The 24,529-nt window shown below is 36.1% G+C and overlaps 4 protein-coding genes, 1 long non-coding RNA gene and 1 pseudogene across 6 annotated transcripts; 5 read left to right on the forward strand and 1 right to left on the reverse strand.

Annotated features, from left to right (window-relative positions):
- The first annotated feature begins 799 nt into the window (after positions 1-799).
- Positions 800-2,372, forward strand: LOC104724496 (cysteine-rich repeat secretory protein 57-like). The gene is made up of 2 exons (XM_010442988.3): positions 800-1,735; positions 2,085-2,372. The coding sequence occupies exons 1-2, from the start codon at positions 931-933 to the stop codon at positions 2,153-2,155; spliced, it is 876 nt and encodes a 291-aa protein (XP_010441290.1). The 5' UTR covers positions 800-930; the 3' UTR covers positions 2,156-2,372.
- A 1,572-nt stretch (positions 2,373-3,944) lies between these two features.
- Positions 3,945-5,458, forward strand: LOC104724497 (cysteine-rich repeat secretory protein 57-like). Its single transcript, XM_010442989.2, has 2 exons — positions 3,945-4,760; positions 5,242-5,458. The coding sequence occupies exons 1-2, from the start codon at positions 3,977-3,979 to the stop codon at positions 5,310-5,312; spliced, it is 855 nt and encodes a 284-aa protein (XP_010441291.2). The 5' UTR covers positions 3,945-3,976; the 3' UTR covers positions 5,313-5,458.
- A 761-nt stretch (positions 5,459-6,219) lies between these two features.
- Positions 6,220-8,556, forward strand: LOC104728441 (uncharacterized). The gene is made up of 8 exons (XM_087472715.1): positions 6,220-6,366; positions 6,823-6,905; positions 7,163-7,279; positions 7,384-7,516; positions 7,590-7,645; positions 7,912-8,002; positions 8,092-8,295; positions 8,371-8,556. The coding sequence occupies exons 1-8, from the start codon at positions 6,220-6,222 to the stop codon at positions 8,554-8,556; spliced, it is 1,017 nt and encodes a 338-aa protein (XP_087328841.1).
- Positions 8,557-10,164: 1,608 nt separating this feature from the next.
- LOC147934639 (uncharacterized) lies at positions 10,165-16,841 on the reverse strand. 2 transcript variants are annotated; one of them, XR_015570318.1, is made up of 7 exons: positions 16,581-16,841; positions 16,433-16,486; positions 16,288-16,318; positions 16,122-16,185; positions 15,946-16,032; positions 10,436-10,508; positions 10,165-10,272 (listed from the first exon to the last, which is right to left on the reverse strand). It is a non-coding gene; the product is annotated as an uncharacterized LOC147934639 (long non-coding RNA). The 2 variants fall into 2 exon arrangements; XR_015570317.1 differs by lacking the exons at positions 16,288-16,318; positions 16,433-16,486; positions 16,581-16,841 and having other exon boundaries at positions 16,122-16,262.
- Positions 11,384-15,470, forward strand: LOC104728442 (uncharacterized; annotated as a pseudogene).
- Positions 16,842-23,462: 6,621 nt separating the features above from the next.
- Positions 23,463-24,016, forward strand: LOC147934640 (uncharacterized). The gene is made up of 2 exons (XM_087472716.1): positions 23,463-23,822; positions 23,939-24,016. Exons 1-2 carry the CDS (start codon positions 23,463-23,465, stop codon positions 24,014-24,016), a joined length of 438 nt encoding a protein of 145 aa, XP_087328842.1.
- The last annotated feature ends 513 nt before the right edge of the window (positions 24,017-24,529 follow it).

Below are 24,529 nucleotides of genomic sequence, written 5' to 3' on the forward strand. Positions count from 1 at the left end.
CAAGTCAAAGTTTGAGAATTATAATGTGAGAATTGTCTCTTACAAAGAGAAAACGTCAAGAAAAAGCTATTGTATTTCCGATAGATATTGTGAAGAAAATTTTTTCTGAGTTATCGAGAGAGGTTTGGTGAAGTGACGGTGTTCTGGCTTTCAAATCAAGGAAGAAGCTTGGAGAACAAGAGAAAAAATGTTGTAAGGTACCCCCTATCTTATAGTAGTGGAGATAGTGTCTTTTTCTTAAGCCAACGAATGTGGTGTCTTCTGGTTTAGATGAATCCAACGTGATTGCTCGTTGAGATATGATCTCGAGAATTGACCAAAGAAGAGAGAGGTTGAAGAAAATTTGAAGAAGATCAAGGCAATGCCAAATTGCCAATGGAGCTATGTTAGTGGTTCGTTTTGTCGTTAGTATGCATTTTGAGACTAATTATGTTTGTTTTTAACTAATCTAGGTAATAGTAATATTACTTACATTTTCCCAAAAAGAAGTTAATAGTACTAGTTACGTTGTAGTATTGGCTAGTTTAAGGTCATTTCCTACATTATTTTTCATAGATAATACTGTAATTAGTAATTACATTATATACTGTATGTTGGCATTAAGGTCATTCTTTAATTAATCTGTCCCCGGCCCTTAATTAATCCCCACTTGAATTTTTTTTTCTCACCCATTGTCATTTGTCAACTCAATCTTGGGAGAATCGAATTATAAAAAGACGAAGTAGTAAGAAATACACATTGAATTATAAAAAGACGAAGTAGAACTATTAATTAACTTGCACAAAAACGAAAATAAAACAAACAAAGACCTTTCTTAAATCTAATCAACGACCTTCTCTCTGCCTCTGTAACTAATCTCCATATATCAATGACCCTCTCTTCTTCTTCTTCTTCTTCATTGATCTCATAACCCCTAAAGAGTTTTAAATCATGGCAACAACAAAGAAACTCTCTGCTCTCTTCTGCTTCTCTTCTCTCTTCTGCCTTTTCTTCACCATTCACCAAGCTGTCTCTGAATCCGAGCACATGGAAACTTTCTGCAACAAAGCATCCAGAAACACCACTAGCAATAGCACAACTTACAACACAAATCTCAAAACTCTTCTCTCCACTCTTAGTAACCAATCATCATTCGCTAACTACTACAACCTCACGACCGGTCTAGCTTCAGACACAGTCCACGGAATGTTCTTATGCATTGGAGATGTCAACAGAACAAGCTGCAATGCATGCGTCAAGAATGCAACAATCGAGATTGCCAAAAACTGTACTAACCATCGAGAAGCAATCATTTACTACTTCTCTTGTATGGTTCGATACTCAGATAAGTTTTTCCTCTCCACCTTAGAGACGAAGCCTAATACCTTTTGGTCTTCAACCGATCCAATACCCAAATCATATGGTAAATTTGAGCAGAGGTTGTCTAACAAAATGGGAGAAGTTATTGTTAGATCATCTTTCCTATCTTCTTCTTTTACGCCATATTATCTTCAAGATATAACTAGGATCGATGACCAGTATGATCTTCAGTCTGTTGTCCAGTGTAGTCCTCATTTGGATCCTGGAAACTGCACCACATGTCTGAAACTTGCGTTCCAAGAACTAACTCACTGCTGTGGTGATCAGCTTTGGGCTTTCATCTTCACCCCCAAATGTTTAGTGAGTTTTGATACCTCAAATTCATCACTGTTGCCGCTTCCACAGCCAAATCACAGCGGTGCCTTCTCGAGTAGAGGTTAGTATATACAGTGCTATCTATGAAATAATGATGGGTTATACACTTTTTATTTAGATAGAGTAAATGATATACGTACCTTTGACATGTTATGACTTATGTATACTAAAACAAATATACTACAGTTAGGATATAAATTGTAACAAATTTTGTAAATTTTTGATATAAAACTTATGTTTCAATTTATCAGATTTCTTTTAAGACAAATAATAAAGAACAAAATAACTGCAACATTTATTTTCTCCTATTTTTTTTTTTTTTATAAAGAACATTAATTCTTTGTTGTATGTTTCTTTTAGCATTATGGTCAATCTCGTAATGTTTGGATTATTTTGTTGTTGTTATGCAGGAAATAACAGAATATTTGCGGGAATGGTTCTTGGTTCGGCCGCTTCGGTGTTTGCACTTTTTGGTTTATAATCAGATTTAAAATTACAATATTGAGAAAAAGGCTTGGTTCAAGTTTCGATTTGAATTTTTGCTAAGAGCAAAACAATAACTATTGTTTCCGCTAATTATGCTTCATGATTATGTTTTATTGTCCTCTTTTAACGTGGTTGTACATTCAGTTGTTGTAAGACTTGTTTGTCCCTTTTTTTATTATCATTTTGAGTTGTCAATTCATTTGATTTTGAACTATATATTAACTAGGAACGCATATAATTTTTTTTTTGTTGTGGTGGAATGTTGGGAACGCTAGTCTCGAGAAAATGTTTTGAATTTAAACCGAAAACGCATATAGCTTTTTCATCCCGAGTATCTTAAGAAAACGTCTTGAATTTGACAGTATGATTCGTTGGCTGATGTAGTCACTTTTGGATGTCGTACACAGCAGATATTAAGATCATATGAAGAGCTTAGCATGTTTTTTTTAACAATTCATTGTGTTTTTCTTTGTTATTGTATCGTACTCATGAGATATAAAAACGACTTGGATCACTTTGTTTTATTCTTGATTAATCAGTACTAGAAAATCGACGTTTTCGTAATGAAATCTGTAAATTCAAGTGTAATAATGAAGTAATTTATATTTCTAGTATGTTGATGATTTTTAATAAGTACTAGAAAGTGGACGTTTCTTTAATAAAAATCTGTAAATTCGAGTGTTATAGTGAAGTAATTTATATTTCTAGTATGTTGATGATTTTTAAAACCTTGTTTTTGAAATCAGATGAACGTGTACCATCATCATGTAAGTCTAATAGAAGAACTCCACAACTCAGTCCCAACATGACTGTGTGTTGATCCCACAAGAAGCTGACCATATGATGTATGACTCGGGGAAGGTGAGCGTGTACTTCGTGTAGAATGCGTTGAACCGTGTGATGAAAGACAAGACAAAGTTACTCATCGCACACCGAACGAGCATAGTCCATAGCGTGTATTAGATCGTCTTACGCTCTAATGGGAAGATCATAGCCTTTGAATCAATCCATGAAAACAAAGACCAAAAAACACAAAAGACCAGTTACTCATTGGGAGAATAGGACTATAAGAAGACCAACTAGTAACAAATTAATAGTACTATTAACTTAAAAAAGACCAAAAAACACAAAGGCCAATTACTCATTTGGAGAATCGAATTATAAGAAGACAAGTAGTAACAAATAGTACTATTAACTTAAACAAAGACCAAAAAAAGACCAAGACCAGTTACTCATTTGGAGAATCTAATTTAAAAAAGACCAAGTAGTAACAAATAGTACTATTAATTAACATAAACAAAGACCAAAAAAAAGATTAATTCATTGGATAAACAAAAATTAAGACAAATGAACTTGTTAAATCAACGACCTTCTCTCTGTCTATAATCTCTATATAGAAGTCCTCTTCTTCCTCTTCATTTATCTTATCTAGTTACATTATAATGGTTGGTAACTTGGTCCTGAGGTCCTTTCATTCCCTTTCACATTGTTATCGGTTTCACATTCTTTAACCAATCTGCCCCCTTAATTAATCCTCATTCGAGTTATTAATTTATTCTCACCACGTGTCGTCTCATTTTGGGAGAATTCGAATATGAAAAAGACTAAGTAGTAACAAATAGTACCATTAACTTAAATCAAAGACCAACCATACAACCAAATTGAGGTCTTTTTAAAAATTAGAAAGACTCATTGGATAAAGAACAAATTCAGAAAAAATGGACTAGTTAAATCAACGACCTTCCCTAATCTCTATATAGAAGTCCCCTTCTTCTTCCTCTTCATTTATCTCATAACCCCTAAAGAGTTTTAAATCATGGAAACAACAAAGAAGCTCTCTGCTCTCTTCTGCCTATTTTTCATCAGTAACCAAGCTTTCTCGGAGTCCGAGCACATGAAAACTTTCTGCAACAAATCATCCAGAAACACCACTAGCAACAACACAACTTTCAACACAAATCTCAACACTCTTCTCTCCATTCTTAGCAACCATTCATCATTCGCTAACTACTACAACCTCACGACCGGTTTAGCTTCAGACACAGTCCATGGAATGTTCTTATGCATTGGAGATGTCAACAGAACAAGCTGCAATGCATGCGTCACGAATGCAACAATCGAGATTGCCAAAAACTGTACTAACCATCGAGAAGCAATCATTTACTACTTTTCTTGTATGGTTCGATACTCAGATAAGTTCTTCCTCTCCACCTTAGAGACAAAGCCTAATGCCTTCTGGTCTTCAACCGACCCAATTCCCAAATCATTTGGTAAATTTGGGCAGAGGTTGTCTGACAAAATGGGAGAAGTTATTGTCAGATCATCTTTGCTATCTTCTTCGTTTACGCCATATTTTCTTCAGGATACAACTAGGTTCGATGACCAGTATAATCTTCAGTCTGTTGTCCAGTGTAGTCCTCATTTGGATCCTGGAAACTGCACCACATGTCTGAAACTTGCGTTCCAAGAACTCACTCACTGCTGTGGTGATCAGCTTTGGGCTTTCATCTTCACTCCCAAATGTTTAGTCAGTTTTGATACCTCAAATTCTTCATCAATGTCTATTTATCTTCCACGCAGCACTTCTGTCTCGATTAGAGGTTAGCATATACTATATATATATATATATATATATATTTTGATCAACCATCATATACTATATATATATATATATATTTTTTTTTTTTTCTTGAACATAATACTATATATGTATATTGAATTAATGATGGGTTTTATATACTTTTTTTTTATAGAGTGTGTATAGTACCTTTGATATGTTATGTATACAGTATACTAAAACAAAATCTGCTAGTGGAATATAAATTGTAACAAATTTTAGTAAATTTAGTATGTTTCAATTTATCAGATTTCTTTTTCAAATAATTTAGAAATAAAATGTCTTTAAGACAGTAAAGAACAAAATAACTGCAACATTATTTCTCTCTTGTTTTTTTTTTTTTTTTTTTTTTTTTTTTTTTTTTTTTTTATCATCAAGAACATTAATACTCTCTTGTATGTTTATTGGCATTATGGTCAATGTTGTAATGTTTGGATTATTTATTTATTTATTTTTTTATAAAGGAGATAACAAATTACTTGGGGGAATGGTTCTTGCTGTGGCGGCTTCGGTGTTTGCACTTTTGGGTTTATGATCAAATTGACAATTACGATATACTGAGACGAAGGTTTGGTTTGAGTTTCGATTTGGAATTTTGCTAAGAGCATTAATACAAAAATTATTGTTTCCGTTAATAAAGCTTAATGCTGTTTATATATTGTCTCTCTTTTGATGTGGTTATACCAACATAGAAGTTTCAAATTCCTAAAACCAAAATCGATTTGAAAAATATTGCTCTAATCGTGAAGTAAGCTATACTATTAATTGGAGAGTACAAAAGCAAAAAAAAAACATTGCAAAAAATTTCATAATATACCCTTACGGATAAAGCAAGAAAGAAGAGGAAAAAAAAAAAAAAGGCAACGAAGTCATTATATTTGGTTATGGGACGCGGATCCTTATGGTTTGGTATTATTCCATTCGGATCCTAGATATAAAAGATGTGTATCCAAACACTATCTTTGCCTTCCCTTAAACCTGTATTAATTACAAACGACATTAAAAACTGCAACTACTAAATAAATACCAACTAATCATATGCAATCCCTTATTATTCTCTACCGTAATAGATCAATCATCAAAATCATATCAAAACATTAACTACAAATATTAACAATTTATCACAAATATTATTTTTTTCAAAAAATCACAACAACCATTTAGTATAGATTATCTTTCGTTCTTCGGTATTTAATGGCGTATATCAATCATCAGAACAAAAAAAAGAAACAGTTGGATCGAATCCCAGTTCTTAATATAGTATATCGTATAAACCCCAAAATCAAATCAACAAGAGAATATCTTATATTCATTGCATCGAATATTCTACATTTCTACCAAACCCAACTTCAAATACTATATAATCTATAGAATACATTAGAAATCTTTAAACACATCAAACATACGAACAAAGATAATAGAAATTCACCTTGGTATAAGTCATGGCTGCCACCGATGGGTTCACACAGCTTTCCGATTTCAAGGCCTTCAAAACAACATGGAAAATCAAAGTGAAGATCGTACATACATGGAAACAATACACGACATACACTGGAGAAACAATTGTGATGATTTTGGCTGATTTTGAAGTAAGTTTAGATTATTCTCCTTATAACTTATAAACATATTTACTACATACAAAAAAGTCTACCAAAGTTTTAATTAATATGTTTATTGTGTTATTATAGGGTTCTCTCATTCATGCTACTATTAAGAAGCAGTAGTTGAACAAATTCCAAAGGCTTATTGTTTTTGGTGAGTGGCGAATTATTGAGAACTTTCAACTGTCAAGATCAACAGGGAAGTTTCGGGCAACCAAACATCAATACAAGATGACCATCATAACCCGATGTGCTTGTGTTTCAAACGATTTTTATTTGGATTTAGCTTCATACGAGAACATACTCGCTGAAGATGGTTTGAATGAAAATATTTTGATTGGTACGCTAATATATTGTTTGTTTTTATATAAATAGTTTGAATTTGTATTCTATGTTATTGACTGCATAGCATAATTTCCCCCTATTTTAGATGTTCTTGGACAGGTTGTTTCCATTGGCGAAATGAAAACATCTGAGCTAAACGACAAACCGAAAAAGAGATTAGAGGTCATCCTACGAGATACAAGGTAATTGGCTCATTTGTCTACTAACTAATCAGCTCATTGACTAACCACATATTAAGCACTAACGTGTGTATTTATTTTGTTGTATTACAGTGACCAGCGGTTGTCATGCACTCTTTGGGGTAAGTTTGCTGACAAAATGTGGACAGCATGAGGCAAATCAGGGAATAGTCACCTGTTTGATCCGCTGTGGAAAGATTAACACATACAATGGTATGTATTTAACGAGTCGTATTTCGTATTTACATTGTTATGTGTAGGTTTCTTAATGTTGTCTACATAATATGTGTAGGAGATAGAACAATTTCATATGCCTTTGATATGTCGTTGCTGCTCATCAATGCAGACTACCCTGCTGTTCAAGATTTTGTTATCCAGTACTATTTCACATCCCCTAATTTATACAATTCCATGAATGTACTATATGTAATACATAAACTAAAATCACTGTTTATGCAATTGTTGACTGACTACTAAACAGGCTGCCACAAGATGATTTAAAGATTACTTTCGGGGAAAGGAACTGTGATTGTCTAAAGTCTAAACATGAGAATGATGATTACGTGAATCAGTTCCCACGAAGCATTATATCAGATATGCTTGAAGCTACTATGGTAATTATGATAGCTTAATAACTATATGTAGTTCTGATTTCAAACATTTCTGATTTGCTATTCTGTGTTATAGGAGGGGAAATTCAAAATCTATTGTAGTATCTACCACATCGATATGGAGTTCGGGTGGTATTACTTTACCTGTGTTAAGTGTAAGGGAACATGCCTCTAATACCGAAAAAGAGAATGAAATCATAACCAAAAACAAAAAAAAGTCTCTTTGAGTGCAAAAGTTGCAACCAAGATGTGTCGAAGGTTGTATGAAGGTACTTGATTCCGCATATTTTTTTTTTATGGATGTGTTAAAATTACTTAAGAATTGTTTATTAATCCTTTGGTCATGGATTTGGCATATGCTAGGTATAAACTGGTGCTTGATGTCACCCACGAAGCAGTGGTGAGACAAAGATTATTCTTTTTGACAACAATGCTATCAAGTTAGTCAATCAAACTGCGATAGATGTACTTGGTGGTCAATATGATGAGGTAACTGATTGTTATTTAGCTTTCAAATAACCATTTTGATCTCATGATATTGCCAATTCAAACAAACTTTACTATCAATAAATTTCCAGATTCAAGATCCTACTATTGTGCCGCCTGCTTTGCAAGCTTTGGTAGGAAAGACATTCTTATTTCTAGCTTCTGTTGAAACCTCTAACATTGTTGGTGGTAAAGAGACTTATAAGGTGTCATACGTTGAGATGGGAGGTGTTGATAATATTGAAGAGTCGGACATACAAATTGATCCTAGGGATGTGATCTCTAATGAAGTTCAGGTAGAAAAAGTTTTCTGTAAGTTTTTCCCAAAAACAATAAGACATGTTCGTTAATTTCAACATTTCAAATTATAGGATCAGACGAATAGTAGTGGTATCGAGACATCTGTGACCACACCTTCATCAAAACGTAAAGATGAGTCCAACGATGATGCCACAACACAATCTTCAACATCAAAGAAGATGTGTCTACCATCAATTAATCAGGCAATAGAAGAAGAAAAAGAAAAGATTCAAGGAAAGAAAGTCACGGGTCCTTAAGTATTGTTGCGGATCGTGAAGTCTTTTAACTGATTAGTTGGTTTTTTTTAAAGATAATAAACTAGGATGTTTTTTTTTAGTTTTAACTTAGCATATTCGTTTCGAATAGGCTTAGTTTAAGCTTTTTTCCATGCTAGATATTTCTAAGTTTTCGTTGTCATATTGATTTTTTATAAAATTAAAAAAACATTATGTTTATTTTTAACCAAATACGGGTATTATTAACATTAGTCAAAAAAACAAATGATTGTAGTCTAGAAAAACATACCTGTTGGAGGGGGAAAAATACAGTGCCTGATTGTACCAAGATCTTTGCGAAGAACTGATAATCCTACATAGAGGAACAAGTTTAAAGTAAATAATTTAAAATCCTTAAGCATACTTAACCAAGTAGCACATCGAACAGAAGCGAAAGAAAAATTCCTAACTAAACACATAAAACAAACAATAATTAAAATTGTTAACAATTACTTAGGAAGTGTCGACATTGTTTAAAATAAGATCATCACAGATTAATTCTTCCCTAACCGAGTAGATTACGAGTAAAACAATATTAGCTGTGATCACAGAATATTATGGCGGCTAAGAGGAATTTATTTCTATATCACTAATTATGGGAATAAATCAATTCAGAAATTAAGATGGTTTCTAAACAACTAAATTGATATGCGATAACCAATTTTTCAGATTCTAAGATTTTAATAAACTAAAGTTTATATATTAAGTATACCATTGGAAACAAAATCATTTTAACATTGTGACCATGAAGAAGAGAAAAAATGATCTCCAATGCAGATCTCAAGAGAACACATAAATCAGTTTTCCAAAAAGAATGAAGTCACAATTCAACGATGAAAACTTCAATCCTAATACAGTCAGTTTTCAAGGGGAAGTCATTCAAGTTGAATCAGTTTTCAAAAGAGTTTTCGATAGTTTGAATCACAAACCTGATAATGCAAACAAGGTTTCTCATCTCCCACATGTGCGTAGCTTCGAATCTGGTATGACCATAGTAGATATGTTTAAAGATATTTAGTATTTATTCAAACACCTAATCAAAAACTGTATATTTAAATAGGATCTACAACTAGGAATACAGCTAAATCAAGACCAGTGTTGTCAGATGTTACAAACCTGCTTGATGGTCCCAACCGTGACAAACATGTGGCAGCAACAAGATGGAAAGCTTCTCACCAAAGTATCAAAGATGGGAAGCTTGAAACTGCAAAGAATAAACAAGGTTCGTGTTAGTTCATAACATCAATCAATATACAAGCTAGCATCTAATAGTTAAACCTAACTGTTAATCGTATTCAGGAATGATTGAAGCTTCTGGGATCACATCATTGCATGATCTTGCCCATGATATTACCTTGCCCAACCATTCACAAATTGCGGAAGATACTCCACCTAACAAACAAAGACAATCCAGCAGGATATTTAAACAACTTAGTCCTCAATCAGTAAATAGCAAACAAGGTACTACATATAAGTATTATCAACAATATTGATTTTGTAGTGTAAATAGCTGTTGACTTAGTAGGTAGAGTACTTTACTATAATTATTAACTAATCTGTCCCTGTTATAGCATCAAAAGGAGTATTACTTACTCGACCAAAAACACAGTTCCGTCTTGCAAAATTCCTTGCTAGGCAAAAGAAACCAAATGCTCTTCCAATTGGAACCGCAACATTTGTAGAAGGAGATGATGTGATCTACAACCAACAAATACAACGAGGATTGAACACGAGTAAGAGGTCATATGTTTATTCAATGTGAAATATTCATTTTATGTGGTTGCAAGTTTATTTTTAATACAAACTTCATTTGAAAATGGAAAATAAAGATGCTAATGGAAACAAAGAGCAACAAACATACCAATGCAGTAGCAGTTCGGACGATGGTGATTCAGTAGACTCAGAAGGCGAAAATGGGGTTGAAGATGTTCATGCTGATGTTATGAAAGGATATCAGATTTTGGACATATTAGATGAAAGTTTGAAAAAAGCATTTGGATCGAAATAAAAAAAGACTCCTAGACCTAAAGCCAAGAAAAAATCGACAGGTAGATATCATCTGTTTAAGTGTTCTTATTATTTTCAAGATGCCGAAGTTGTTAGTTTTTCTAATATTAACAAATTTTTAATACTATATGTAGAGTATCTTGACCATGGCGACCCTGATTATTCATGTTCATATTGTGGAGCTATTACGTGGTATGGGGAGCGGATTACTAGGCACAAGAGGGATAAAAATCCTACTTTCACACAATGTTGTTTGCAAGGATCTGTTAAACTTCCTTTTCTACATAATCAGCCTGAGTTGTTATTTGCTTTGTTAACAAATGATGACGAATTGAGTAGACATTTCAGAAAAAATATCAGAGCATACAACATGATTTTTTCATTCACCTCACTTGGTGGGTGTTGCGAAAACTCAGTTGTGAAAGGTCGTGGTCCTAATATGTTCCAGATACAAGGAGAGAACTACCATCTACTTGGTTCTTTGAAGCCTACAGACGGTGATTTTCCAAAGTTTTCACAATTGTATATCGTAGATACAGAGAATGAGGTTGAAAACAGAGCTGGCAATCTGAGGTATGTTAAACACCAATGCCTAAATTTATACTATTATTAAATACATGTTTGATTGTGTGTTTTATTTTTCAGTAAAGCAAAAAATTCAGGAAAATATAAAAAGAAACAGGAGTTAAGACATGAAGTGATTGCTGCTATAATCAAGATGCTAGATGCTGTGAACCCTTATGTTGAAAACTTTAGATCAGCTAAAGAGCGGCTAGATACTAATCCTGAAGAAAGTTTTCACATGAGAATTGTTAGTGATCGTCAAAAAGACGGACAAAACTATGATGTACCGACATCATCAGAGGTTGCTGCATTAATTCCAGGAGACTTCCATGTTGCAATGCCTACTTGGGACATTGTGATTGAAGAGAAATCAGGAGAATTACAAAGAATAAGTGAAATACATCCAACCTATCTTGCTCTACAATATCCTTTGTTGTTTCCTAAGGGTGAGGATGGTTATAGACTAGGAATACTAAAAGGACCTGGTGGTTGAAAAAAAAATCAAAAAAATAGAGAAACGGAGAAAGAGAGGAAGTGCATCAGTATGCGCCAATGGTTTGCATTCCGTATACATGAGAGGAAGAACGAATCACATTGTTTGTTAATGTCCAAAAGATTGTTTCAGCAATTCTTAGTGGATGCTTATACGACTATAGAGACAAACAAGTTAACTTTCCTCAAGCTAAATCAGTCAAATTTGAGGGCTGCTAATTATAATACGGTGAAGGATGTTGATAATCAAGGCAACACAAATTTGAATGAGTAAGGGACCAAATGCTACTTGCCAGCTTCTTTTGTTGGTGGACCTAGATATATGAGGAATATGTATCTAGATGCAATGGCAGTTTGTAAGTATTATGGATTTCCTGATCTATTCATTACATTCACTTGCAACCCTAAATGGCCTGAGCTGATTCGAAATTGAATATTGATGATAGGTCTGAGATTATTAGCAGAGTGTTCAAGATGAAGGTCAACTCTTTAATGGATGATCTAACCAAAAAACATATGTTAGGACGAACAGTCTCATGTAAGTCTCCGGATGAAACTATTTGTGTTTATACATTTTTCTAAATTTGCGGATGTTCTTTTAATATGGATTTGTTTCCGTGTTTTTTTAGCAATGTATACCATTGGGTTCCAGAAGAGAGGACTTCCCCATGCGCACATTTTGTTATGGATGCACCCAAATTCTAAGTTGCCAAAATCAGAAGACATCGACAAGATAATATCAGCTGAAATCCCAGACAAGCATAGAGAGCCCGAGCTCTATGACATGGTTAAGGAAATGATGATTCACGGACCATGTGGGGCAGCCAATATAAATTCACCATGTATGGACGAAGGGAAATGTACAAAGTTTTTCCCCAAAAAACATGTTGATCAGACAACAGTTGATAAAGAAGGATTTCCAGTTTACAGAAGACGGAAAACAAATCATTTTGTTGAGAAGAATGGTTTTAAGTGTGACAATCGCTATGTTATACCATATAACAAAGTGTTGTTACTAAGATATCGGGCTCATCTTAATGTTGAGTGGTGCAACCAAACAGGTTTTATCAAATATTTATTTAAGTACATTACTAAAGGGTCTGATTGTGTCTCAGTAGTTGTTGAGCCATCTTCGACAGAAAAAGTACAGAACAAGAAAGCTAAAAAAGTAAGAAAGGAGACTCCGGTTCAAAATACTGAAGGTAGTGGTAATGTTGATGAAATAAAAGATTACTTAGATGGCATGTAAGTATTTAGATTATCTGTATTATTTGATCATACCTAATCAGACCAGAAATTTGACAAAAACTTTAGCACATGATAAACGAATTTAAAAATGGCAGGTATGTTTCAGCTTGCGAAGCTGGTTGGAGAATATTAAAAAATCCTATAACTTACAGATCTACATCAGTTCAAAGGTTGTCTTTTCACCTAGAAGGGAAGCACCTAATATATTTCAAGGGTGATGATGAAGTAGCAACAATTTTGGATAGAGGGGAGTTAGTTAATTCTATATTTCTCGCTTGGTTTGAGTTGAACAAGGTTAGCTCATTGGCGAAAACAAAAACATATGTGCAATCCCTAAGTTTTTCACATGGGATGGGAAGAAAAAGAAGTTTAATTTAAGAAAGAGACCAGGTACGACGATTGGAAGGATTAACTATGTTCCAATTGGTTTCGAAGATGAATATTATCTACGAGTACTTCTCAATAGTGTCACAGGACCTGAGTGCTTTGATGACATTAAAACTGTGGAAGGAGTTGTCTATGGAACTTACAAAGAGGCATGTTTTGCTTTAGGGTTGCTAGACAATGATCAAGAATATATAGATGATATAGTCCGAACAAGTTTTTGGAGTATTGGAAACTACTTACGTCGTCTATTCGCTATAATGCTTCAATCTTTTAGTTTATCTCAACCAGAAGTTGTTTGGGAAAAAACTTGGTCTCTTTTAACTGAAGATATAGAGATGAGACGGAGAGAATACTTTAACCGACCAGGTAAAACATCAATCTTTATAATCATTAGTGTCTATTGTGTGAGAGTTATAATCTAGGTCTGATTTTGAAATTTCTTTTGGATTTTGTGAAGATCTTATTCTATTCGATGACGCTAAGCAGAGATTTGGCTTACAAGATATAGACAACATATTAAAGAGCAATGGAACAAGGTTGTCAGCCTTTGCCACAATGCCTACACTTCCAGATGATATCATTGATGATACTAATGTGTTGATTGTTGATGATAGAGACTATGACCGGAAAGAGCAGCAAGAAAAACATGATTCATGGTTAAAGTCTATGACAGATGAGCAAAAAAACATATACAGAGAAATCATGGAAGCAGTGGATAACGACATGGGTGGTGTGTTCTTTGTCTATGGATTTGGTGGAACTGGTAAAACCTTCCTATATAAAACTCTATCAGCAGGATTAAGAGTGAGAGGAGAAATCGTCTTAAACGTTGCGTCCAGTGGCATTGCTTCTCTATTGTTAGCAGGTGAAAGGACAACACATTCTAGGTTCGGAATTCCAATAAATCCGCATGAAAGTAGTGTTTGTACAATGAGTCCGGGTTCAGATCAAGCACAACTGGTGGAAGAAGCATCTTTGATAATATGGGACGAAGCTCCAATGATGAGCAAACATTGTTTTGAATCGTTAGATAGAAGTTTGTCGGATATTATAAAAGGAGCTGGTAATCGATCTTTTGGTGGAAAAGTTGTTGTATTTGGTGGAGATTTCAGGCAGGTGTTACCCATCATCCCAAATGCAGGAAGAGCAGAAATATGTATGAGTGCACTAAATGCTTCTTATCTATGGAAGCATTATAAAGTATTGAAGTTGACCAAGAATATGAGGCTTCTTGCGAATAATTTGAGTTCTACAGCAGCTCAAGATATAAAGGATTTCTCAGAATGGATACTAAAAGTTGGTGATGGAAAAATTTCTGAACCTACTGATGGTGAAGTGATGATAGATGATCCTATTGAGGTAATAAACAAGGTAATAAGCAGAGAGGTTTATGGAGATCCTAAATGTTTGAAAGATAATGATGATCCAAAATTTTTTCAAGAAAGAGCAATCTTATGTCCGACCAATGAGAATGTTGGGATAATCAATGAGTATATGCTTGATCTGCTTGAAGGTTAGTAATATTTGTATTTTAATATTCATATTTCAAAAACATGTTACGTTTTATCAAAGATCTAATATATATACAAACACTTTATTATCTTTCAATTTACTTTGTAGGTAAGGAAAGAACATACCTAAGTTTTGATTCTATTGATCCAGCTGATAAACATTTTGAAAATAATCCAATGCTTACACCCGATTTCTTAAATAGCCTAAAGGTATCTGGAGTTCCAAATCATAAAATTAGATTGAAGGTGGGTTGTCCAGTAATGTTGTTGAGGAATATAGATCCAAGAGGAGGGCTAATGAATGGAACAAGGTTACAGATCACACAATTGGCTGAGTTTGTTTTGGAAGCTATTGTGATTACAGGAGACAGAGTGGACGACAAAGTACTCATTCCAAGGATATTGCTCACTCCTTCAGATACTAAACTACCATTCAAAATGTGGCGAAGACAGTTACCGTTAGTTATTACTTTTGCAATGACTATTAACAAAAGTCAGGGACAGTCTTTGGATTATGTTGGGTTGTATCTGCCGAGGCCATGTTTTTCACATGGTCAACTTTATGTGGCAGTTTCAAGAGTTACTAATAAAAAAGGATTGAAGGTTTTGATTGTAGATAAAGAAGGAAAGCCACAGAAGGAAACAATGAACGTCGTATTCAAGGAAGTTTTTCAAAATTTGAAATGAGGCGTTTCATGTAGGACACATTTTTGAAGGTACCTATTACTGATAAACTCTTTTGTGTATTTTTAAACTGTATACTATTTTGTAAGCTCTGTTTCTGAAATTATATTTTGATTTGTGTTATAAACACAAGATGTTTTCAAATGATGTGAAGACCGTCGAGGATGGTGAAGTGGTGGAACGAAATGAGTGAAAGAGTTTCATGTGGCAAGTATGGTTCTAAGCAAACATTTTTTTTTTTAAACTTAGGATGTTCTTGAAATAATTTAGTATGGTTTTTTTATGTTTGTGCTAAACCTACTGTCTCATCAGTAGGTTTATTATCAAACTTTTTTCCATATTATCAAAAACTTTTTTAAAATATAATTTATAAAAACATACTTTCGTCTTTTATAAATTGTTAACAAAAACTATTTAATTTATATAATTAATAAACATTGTAAGGAGAAAGTTAAAATTTTGGTTGAATTAAACTTACCAGGATAGTGTATATATGTCTTCGTTACTACAAGTTCCATTGTTGTTTACGTAGTTGAAAATTTGGTCAAAACCAGAATTATTAACCCTGACAAGTAAACAAATTTGACATTAGTTTTGTTAAACAAAAATTAACCCTATAACCTGTGATAAACCAAAATTTATTTCCTTTCTTACCTTTCATTTGAAATATTTTTGTAAAACCAGTATGTTCATACGTCTCCTTCAATCCAATGAGCGTCTATTTGGGGAAAAAATTATCGTGAACAGACAAAACAGAATTATTAGGGTTTCCAATTCATCAGAGTAGACGGATAAACAGGATTCTAAAGGGTTTTTTGGCTTATCTTTCATTTAGGCTTGATGGGATTATCCTGTTTTGTGATAACAATTCAAGAAAGAAGAAAACAAAAAATTAACTATGGATCGTAATATTGATTCGATTTCAACAACAAATACAAAAAATACAATTGGAAATAGATTCAAACCTGTAGAAGAAGATCCATATTCGATTCAATTCTTTTGGAATCCAGATCGACGCACTATGTGAAGAAAATAGAAAAAGAAAATTTAAAATCTACAACGAATCTTCCTAATTGAAAAGGCAAATATATAAATCAAAGATCGATCTATTACCTTACTTTTCCTTTGAAATCGAAATGAGAGAGATACAAAAAGACAGCTTTATCAGATTATTCTTGAATAAATCCGACCATGATTCTTAAACTGTGAATCCGATCTTGAATATCATTGCTTCGGAGATATCCGATATGGATTAGGTGTCTCGATTCGATTTTTGCTCGATCAGACAAAATACTCTCTTTCTTTTTTCCTCAAACCCACAAAACACTCTGAATATCGAATGAGTATTTTTTTTTGTTGTCTCTTAATTTTCCCGAATACATGTTTACGAAGATTGAGAGTGTTAATGGGCCAACATCGGATTTATATAAATGCTACTGATCCATTAAACTCTAAACTACGATGTGATTATATTTATGTATAGATTATTATATGATACCAAGTATTGGTATAATGCCAAAATAATACAATTTCTATTTTATGTTAAACTATAAGGTTTTCATAAAGGAAAAAAAAAATTATCCCGCACGTATATACGGGTCTTATCCTAGTATATTGTTACGCGTTTTTACGAACGTAATTAATTAAATTTGGTTAATTATATAGAATTTTATAGTTTGGGTGAAATTAGAAAATTTATAACTAGAATATGGTGAATTGGACCGAGGCCGCAAATACAAGTGATTATAGTTAAACGCCTATACTACCAGGGAATTGCTACACACGGCCCTTATGCTTATGATGTAACATAGTTTTCTAGCCTCGTCAATTATCTATACTAGTATTTTTGCAGCATTCTTTGCTCAAAAATATGTTTATGAAAATATTTACTATTGAATATCATTTAATGCTTATATTCATATTCAAACAAGTTTAAAACTTTTTTCTACTATCCCTATAACCAAACACAATTTTAAATATTTTAAATATCCATATATATAATGTTCTATAATTAATATAGATATTTAGAAGATTTATTCCAGATTTTTTTAAAATTATTCTCCTATCATCTCTTTTTATTTTAAAATTTAAATATAGTGAATCGTCATATAATACATAAAGTTAATGAAAACGTGTATTTTTCATTCATATATTGTGATTTGAAAATTTTAAACAAACATATATTACTCAATTAATATAAAACGTGTGTGTTTAACATACTTATATAGTAAATTTTCCGTATATAGTAAATTTCAAAATTTTAAGAAATTTATGATTTATAACTGATATATCTAAACAAAATAAAAGTTTAAAGTTATGAATATTTAGACATATTAAATTTTCAGAATAACACAAACAAACTATATTACATGACGGGTTATATGACATTACATGTTTGAACTGATAATACTAAAAAATAAACTATCATTAATCTGATATTTCATTACGGGTTCAATCATCATTTTACTATTTTAACAACACTAATATAAAATATGTCGAATCAAACTGATTTAATTAATATTGTATTAAAAAAAATTGTTGTGCATTACCACAAATTATATACTAAATCACTATAGTTAACGAAAGAATATATTAGCAAAATTAGTATTAAAATAGTACATTAACAAAAAAAAGTTTAAAAAATTTATCTAGTATATATATATATATATTTTCCTCGAGATTTTGAGTGATGAACAACAATATAATCTGAAATTTATATATGTCCATAGGTCACAAATTACAATAAGTACATATATATTTTCACATAGAGCTGTTGGTTTCACATCTAATTAAAATGTTCAATCCTTTTTTTAATTCCCACTTAAAATATATATATATATATATATACTTTCAATCTCTCACAATAGTCAACTCTTGTTGGGAGAATCCAAAAATAAAACAAAGAACAAAAAAAACAGCAACAAAGGCCAATCTGGAAAAATAAAGACCTTCGCTATCTCTCATCTCTCTGTATATATAATCTTTTCTTCTTCTACTTTATCTCATATCTAAAAGTAAAACATGGAGACAACAAAGAAACTCTCTGCCCTCGTCTGCTTCTCTTCTCTCTTCTGTCTCTTATTCACCACTAAACAAGCTATCTCCGAATCCACCCACATGGCTACTGTCTGCAACAAACCATCCGGAACTGTTGAACGAGTGATAGCACTAGCTTAAGAATTATAATTAAGGAAGGCGAAACAAAGGACTTTATTTAAGATTGTCATAGATCGTCGAGTTACAAGATATCTGCTTAAAGTCGATCGGCCGGTTACAGAATTATGCATTCTCAATTTGACTAACAACACTTAAAGCTAGAATCGGATGAACTCCAGACTCCTGCCTTAGGTTACTTCATTCTTCTCCATGCATGTCCCTCAGTATTTATAGCTGATGGGAGTCTCATCCTCATACCTTAAGATCGATGTGGTACGCTTTAGGGCAAAGTCGGTGATCGCCTCTTTGCAGACTGTCGTTTGATGGACTGTCCGTCCTTATTGGGCCTTCTGGAAACTCTGTCGGCCCGATACGGATGATCTGGTCAGTCAAAGATTATGAGGGTTAGGTTGACTATTCGGGAATGGGCTAGGTTGGAAGCATGTTAAGGCAGGGTGAAACCAATATCCAACAATTGTCCCCCCCCCCCAAGTTCATTGCGGTCGATCTTAATTTGAGCCAATGAGCTTTTGTCTGTAAATCTTTGGCCTGGCCCATTTACGAAATATCATTCTCTGGGGAAAGTCGGATCGAAGCGTCGCGACTTGGGAATCGTGCCGTTTTGCGCACAATCGATGCGTCTAGGGTTTCTCTTTCCTCCTCTTATAAAAGGAGGGTCTTTGGAGTGTTTTTCTCACTTCTTCTCCAGCCGCAAAATTCGAGGTAACACCTTTATACCTTTAGCTAGTTGCTTTTCCTGTAATTTTTAGCTTGTCATATTAGTAGCGTCTGGTTGGATTGTTGTTGTAATTGCCGATCTCGATTATAATGTCGAACTCATGTGAGGATTATGTGAGGGAGCGTTCGACATCTAGTTCCTCTAGGGCCAGATCGTCTAATCATGCTTTCGGTATGTCTGATTCCGGGACATCGACACAATCACTGAGGCTTGCGAGGCGGTCCAAAAGGCGCCGACCAAGGAGCCAGTCTTCCGAATTTAGAGCCAGTCCTGGGTCCTCCTCTTCGTCTAACACACCCGTTTAGCCGAAAACGGTTGGTTCTGCTCCTGATCGAATAGGCCGCTTCGATTCTCCTCGTTCTCGTGATAATGCAAGGTCTGCTAATGCCTCATCCGGAGATGAGATTGAGGTCGGCGAGGGGGTTGACTATCCTGGCGCTCCCTTTGACTCTGGTCCGACGCTCTGTGATGCCGAATCGCTTTTCGCCATGACTGATTTTTGTAAGCTTCCTCGGCATGTTTCTATTGTATGTCCTTCATCCATCGATCGGGTGTTTAAGTGCCCGGATGGGTATATTAGTTTGTACGAGCCTTATTTCACGAAGGGGGGTCTTTGCTTTCCTATCCCGGCCTTCTTGATGGACTTCTGTTGGCGTCGTTAAATAGCGATTACTCAGCTCACCGTCCATACGATTCGAAATATGGTCGGTCTCAAATATCTCGCCGACCAGTGCGAGGTTAAATTGACGGCTTGCTTCGTTGAGAATATGATGCGCTTTACCAGGCAGAAAGGGTTTAATGGCATTTGGTATGCTAGCGCAATCATGGGGTATAAGTTGATGGATCACCCACCATCGAAAACCCATACTTGATCTGAAACTCTGATGGAGGCTGATGACAGGTAAGAGGCAACGTGAATTGATGGTGATGATGCACAAGTGGATTGCGATTGACGGCAGGTGATGTTCGAGAGAGAAGAGCAACGATTCGATGGTGGGAAGTGTTAGATGGTTATATGGATTCAAAAATAAAGTGAAGAGTTTCTTAATCACAAAGTGTTTAGAAACTCGGAATCATGAACGCATTCACGAGTTCGGATTGAGAGAAGAAAGATTCAACAATACTTGTTACATAAAACTTCTTCACTACCAAACAAGGAGGCGTCGCTTTTGGGTTTTATAATCAACCCTAGGGTTCGACACTCCAAACAACAGGAAGTTCAAAATAAAACAACAAGGCGTGTAAAGGAAATAAGAAAACAACGAAGCGTCTAGGTGATCTGTAGTAGTACAGAAGTTACTTGTATTAGTACAGAAGTCATGGTGACTTGTACATTATCCCCATTGGTAATGACTTCTAGATAACTCGACGTAGTGATCCATTTGCCTCATTAAAAACCATACCGAGAAAACCCATTAGGACAAAACTCAGCTATGGGAAAAAGAGTACAAACTTCACACCTAAGTTATCTAGTTATCATTACCGGGTGAAGTCTTCAGGGTGGATATGTTGAAGACTTGGATCCTCGGTAGATTGAATGACCCGTCAGATATGAGTGCATGAGCTTCCTTGGCCATCTCATTTGCTCTTGAATGAGTGATCCTTCCCACGATCTCCGGTTTCTCTGCAGCTTCTGTCTCCTTGCTGGCCACGATCATATCAAGTCCAATCTTCCCACTCCGTCCATATTCGTTATGCGAAAGACACTCCTTTTTTGTCTGACAAGAAGGAATGCGGTGCTCTCATCTGCGAGATCTCTAGAGTGTCCGGTGAACGTTCAGAAGGTGACTTAAAGGAGTCTGACGCATTCGATGAATGGGCTTGGCATGATCTTCAGGTTCTAGTTTTTTTTTTTTTTTTTTTTTTTTTTTTTGTTTTGTTTTGTTTTGTTTTGTTTTTTTTAAAACTTTTGTTTAATGTGGTGTCAGTCAGCGAGCGCGGTGTATTCGATGGTCTGTCGGTATGAACGCAGGCTGAAGACTGCTGAACGAGACATTGTTCAAGCTGAAGCTGGATTGAAGGAGTCTCAGAGTCAGATTGGAAATTACCGGTCCGAAGCTTCTAAGGCCTGGCGGGACTCCGACCGTCTTAAGGAGGAGAACCTCCAACTGCAGAGGGCATTAGAACGTTCTTGTGCTGATGTTACTCGCTTGGAGGTCGCTGCTCGCCAGGCTGCTAAGGACCATGACCGTCTGCTGAAGCTGGCTGTCGATAAGAGGGCTGAGGAGGTTTGTCGCAAAGTGAAAGAAGGCTATTATAAACGGTCAAACCAGATCCGTCAGCATATCTGGGATGCTAGGCGTGCATTTTACTCGATGATGATGAAGGCTCAAGCGTATGGCATTGCGAAACAGATTGAGGAACGATCAACTTTGTGTCAGACGGCTCGACTTTTTGGGATAATGTGGTTAAGGGTATTGAAATTTATCCGTTGGTTAATGATGGATACGTGGTGACTCCCACTGCTGAGCACGTCGCTGCCAACCCATGCCGTATACCAGGTTACGACGAGGTCGCTGATTTTGACGAGTACGGCTCAAATATGTCGTCTGCTGCTGCCGATGACGTGGAAATCGAGCTGCCTCCTGGTGATGGCGATGAACTGACTCTAGATGTTGGGTCACAGATGGCGCCGCAAGAAACATACGAGGAGGATATCGTAACCGGACTTGCCTTGGTGGCTGCAGCTGTGACTCTGATTTCTGAGGGAATAGAGGGGCATACCATCCAGATCCCGGGACTTGTCAGTGACGCAGCCATGGTGGACCCGTTAGCTCATGTACCTGTTCCTGCTTCCGAAGGCGTGAATGAAGCTGGCCCTGAATAAGCCCTGCGTGGTTTCTTGAATAATGCCGCTTGTGGCTTGCGTGGTTCTTTTTTTTTGTTTTGCTTTTGGACGAACTTGAAATGTTAGGAAGATGCTGAGGGTGGTTTGTCTTTACCCCCTTCCTTTTGGTTATGAATGGAAAAGTGTGAGACTTGCCATAGCCCTTTCTTTTGTTTTGACGAGCTGAGGGCAAGTCTAGACAAAATTAGAATTTGTCATAGCCTCTTTTTTTTTTTTTTGACGAGCTAAGGACGAGTCTAGGCAAAATTGGAATTTGTCACAACCTTTCCCCTTTTGACGAGTTGAGGACGAGTCTAGGCAAAGTTTGAATTGGCCATAGCCTTCCCCTTTCTGACGAGCTGGGGACGAGTCTAAGCAAAATTGGAATTTGCTATAGCTCCCCCCCCTTTTTTTTGACGAGCTGGGGGCGAGCCTAAACAAAGTTGGAATTTTCCAGTAGCTCCCCTTTTTTTTTTTGACGAGCTGGGGGCGAGTCTAAGCAAAGTTGGAATTTGCTATAGCTTCCCCCCTTTTTTTTTGACGAGCTGGGGGCGAGTTTAAGCAAAGTTAGAATTTGTTATAGCTCCCCCCCTTTTTTTTTGACGAGCTAGGGGCGAGTCTAAGCAAAGATGGAATTTGCTATAGCTCCCCCCCCCCATTTATTTTTTTGACGAGCTGGGGGCGAGTCTAAGCATAGTTGGAATTTGCAATAGCTCCCCCCCTTTTTTTTTTGACGAGCTGGGGGCGAGTCTAAGCAAAGTTGGAATTTGCTATAGCTCCCCCCCTTTTTTTTGACAGGCTGGGGGCGAGTCTAAGCAAAGTTGGAATTTGCTATAGCTCCCCCCCTTTTTTTTTGACGAGCTGGGGGCGAGTCTAAGCAAAGTTGGAATTTGCTATAGCTCCCCCCTTTTTTTTGATGAGCTGGAGACTTCGTGGAGGTGGGGACTCGCAACCTTTGGACCCTTTAATTTTGTCGTATTAAATGCTTGACTTGAATGGTGAATTACTTTTCCGAGACATTTCTCATCATTACCACGCGTGGGTGTTGCGTGTGGCGCAATTTTTATTGCAGGGTCTTGATTGGCGGGAGAGGGAGGCGCATTGAAAGCTGGTAAGTGGGCAGGCGCTTGATTAATGCGACGTCTCTTCGCTTTCCCTTCATCCTTGTTATATAAATGGAGGTGGGGGTGGGGGAGTAAACCACACCACCTCTTCTTTTCAGCTAATAACTCTGTCTTGCTCTACATTCTCTTGCTCCCTTTCTTGTTTGATCATGAGTGACTCCGATGATTCCGGGGAGTGGGTTCCGGTGAGTCGTGACCGTCTCTATTCCCCATGGATGGGACCGGTGACAAGTCGTGACTGGATCGTTTTTGGTCGTCCCCGAACCGATCGCTCGCCGTCGCCAGTTCGTATCGATCCGGTTCAACCTAGTGATAGGTCAGGCCGCTTCATCGATGCTGGTCCAAATGAGTTGTTCTTCCCTTGGAAGAAACCGCCAGTTGCGGCTGCGTCACCTCCTTTTCGGCCGTTTCCGCGGGATTTTATGCCGGGGGTTGCTGCGATTGCGCCGGAGTTTCTTCGGTCCTTGACTCCCGAGGAAAGGCGTCAGGCGCTTAGCTGGTTTAGGACGGTTAGTTCGTCATTCGTCTTTTGCTTTGCTTTAAAATTATAGTTCTCGGATTCTTGACTGTTTAGTTTTCCTTTTGTTTTCCTCTTTCCTCTCCCTGTATTTTTTTGTTCTGGTAGATTGAGATTCAGCATCGTGCCTATCGTCGTCAACATAAGTTCCTGGTCGAGCAGATGATGGATCTCGAGATGGGATGAGAAAATTGGAGGCTGGGCCAGAGGATTGGGAGCGGTTCAGGTTCGGGAGATTCCGTATGATGCCTTTTTGGCTTCGTGACCGAGTTCGTGCTCTTAACCGTGAGGGTCATGGGGGTCGTTGAGGACGCTTTGCATGTTGTTTGTTTTAACATTTCTATGAACTGAACTAGTTTTTGCACCCGTGTGTAGGGTTGCTGACTCTTTTCGGGGCCTTTGACTTGTTATTGGGCATAATGTGTTTTTTTTTTCTGAACATTGCATCTGGCCAGCGGATTTTATTTTAGAATATGATATGCTATGTTTTGGTTATTGTGTTGTTGTTTTTTTTTTTGGTTATTCTCGACAGTGAGACGTCTCTCATCTTATTATGTCGGGAGCGGGAAGCGTTGAATTCGCGTGTTGAAGCCCGGCTTATACCTTGCCTTGGGTTGAAGAGATTGCGCGCAGGCGGCGGCTTACTTTGCTTGTCGACTTCGGACTATTTGCGGGCATTGCTTGTAGCCCGGCTTCTAC

This window comes from Camelina sativa, chromosome 11, assembly GCF_030686135.1.
Source record: "Camelina sativa cultivar CO46 ecotype springtype chromosome 11, ASM3068613v1".
Taxonomy (NCBI): Eukaryota; Viridiplantae; Streptophyta; class Magnoliopsida; order Brassicales; family Brassicaceae; genus Camelina; species Camelina sativa.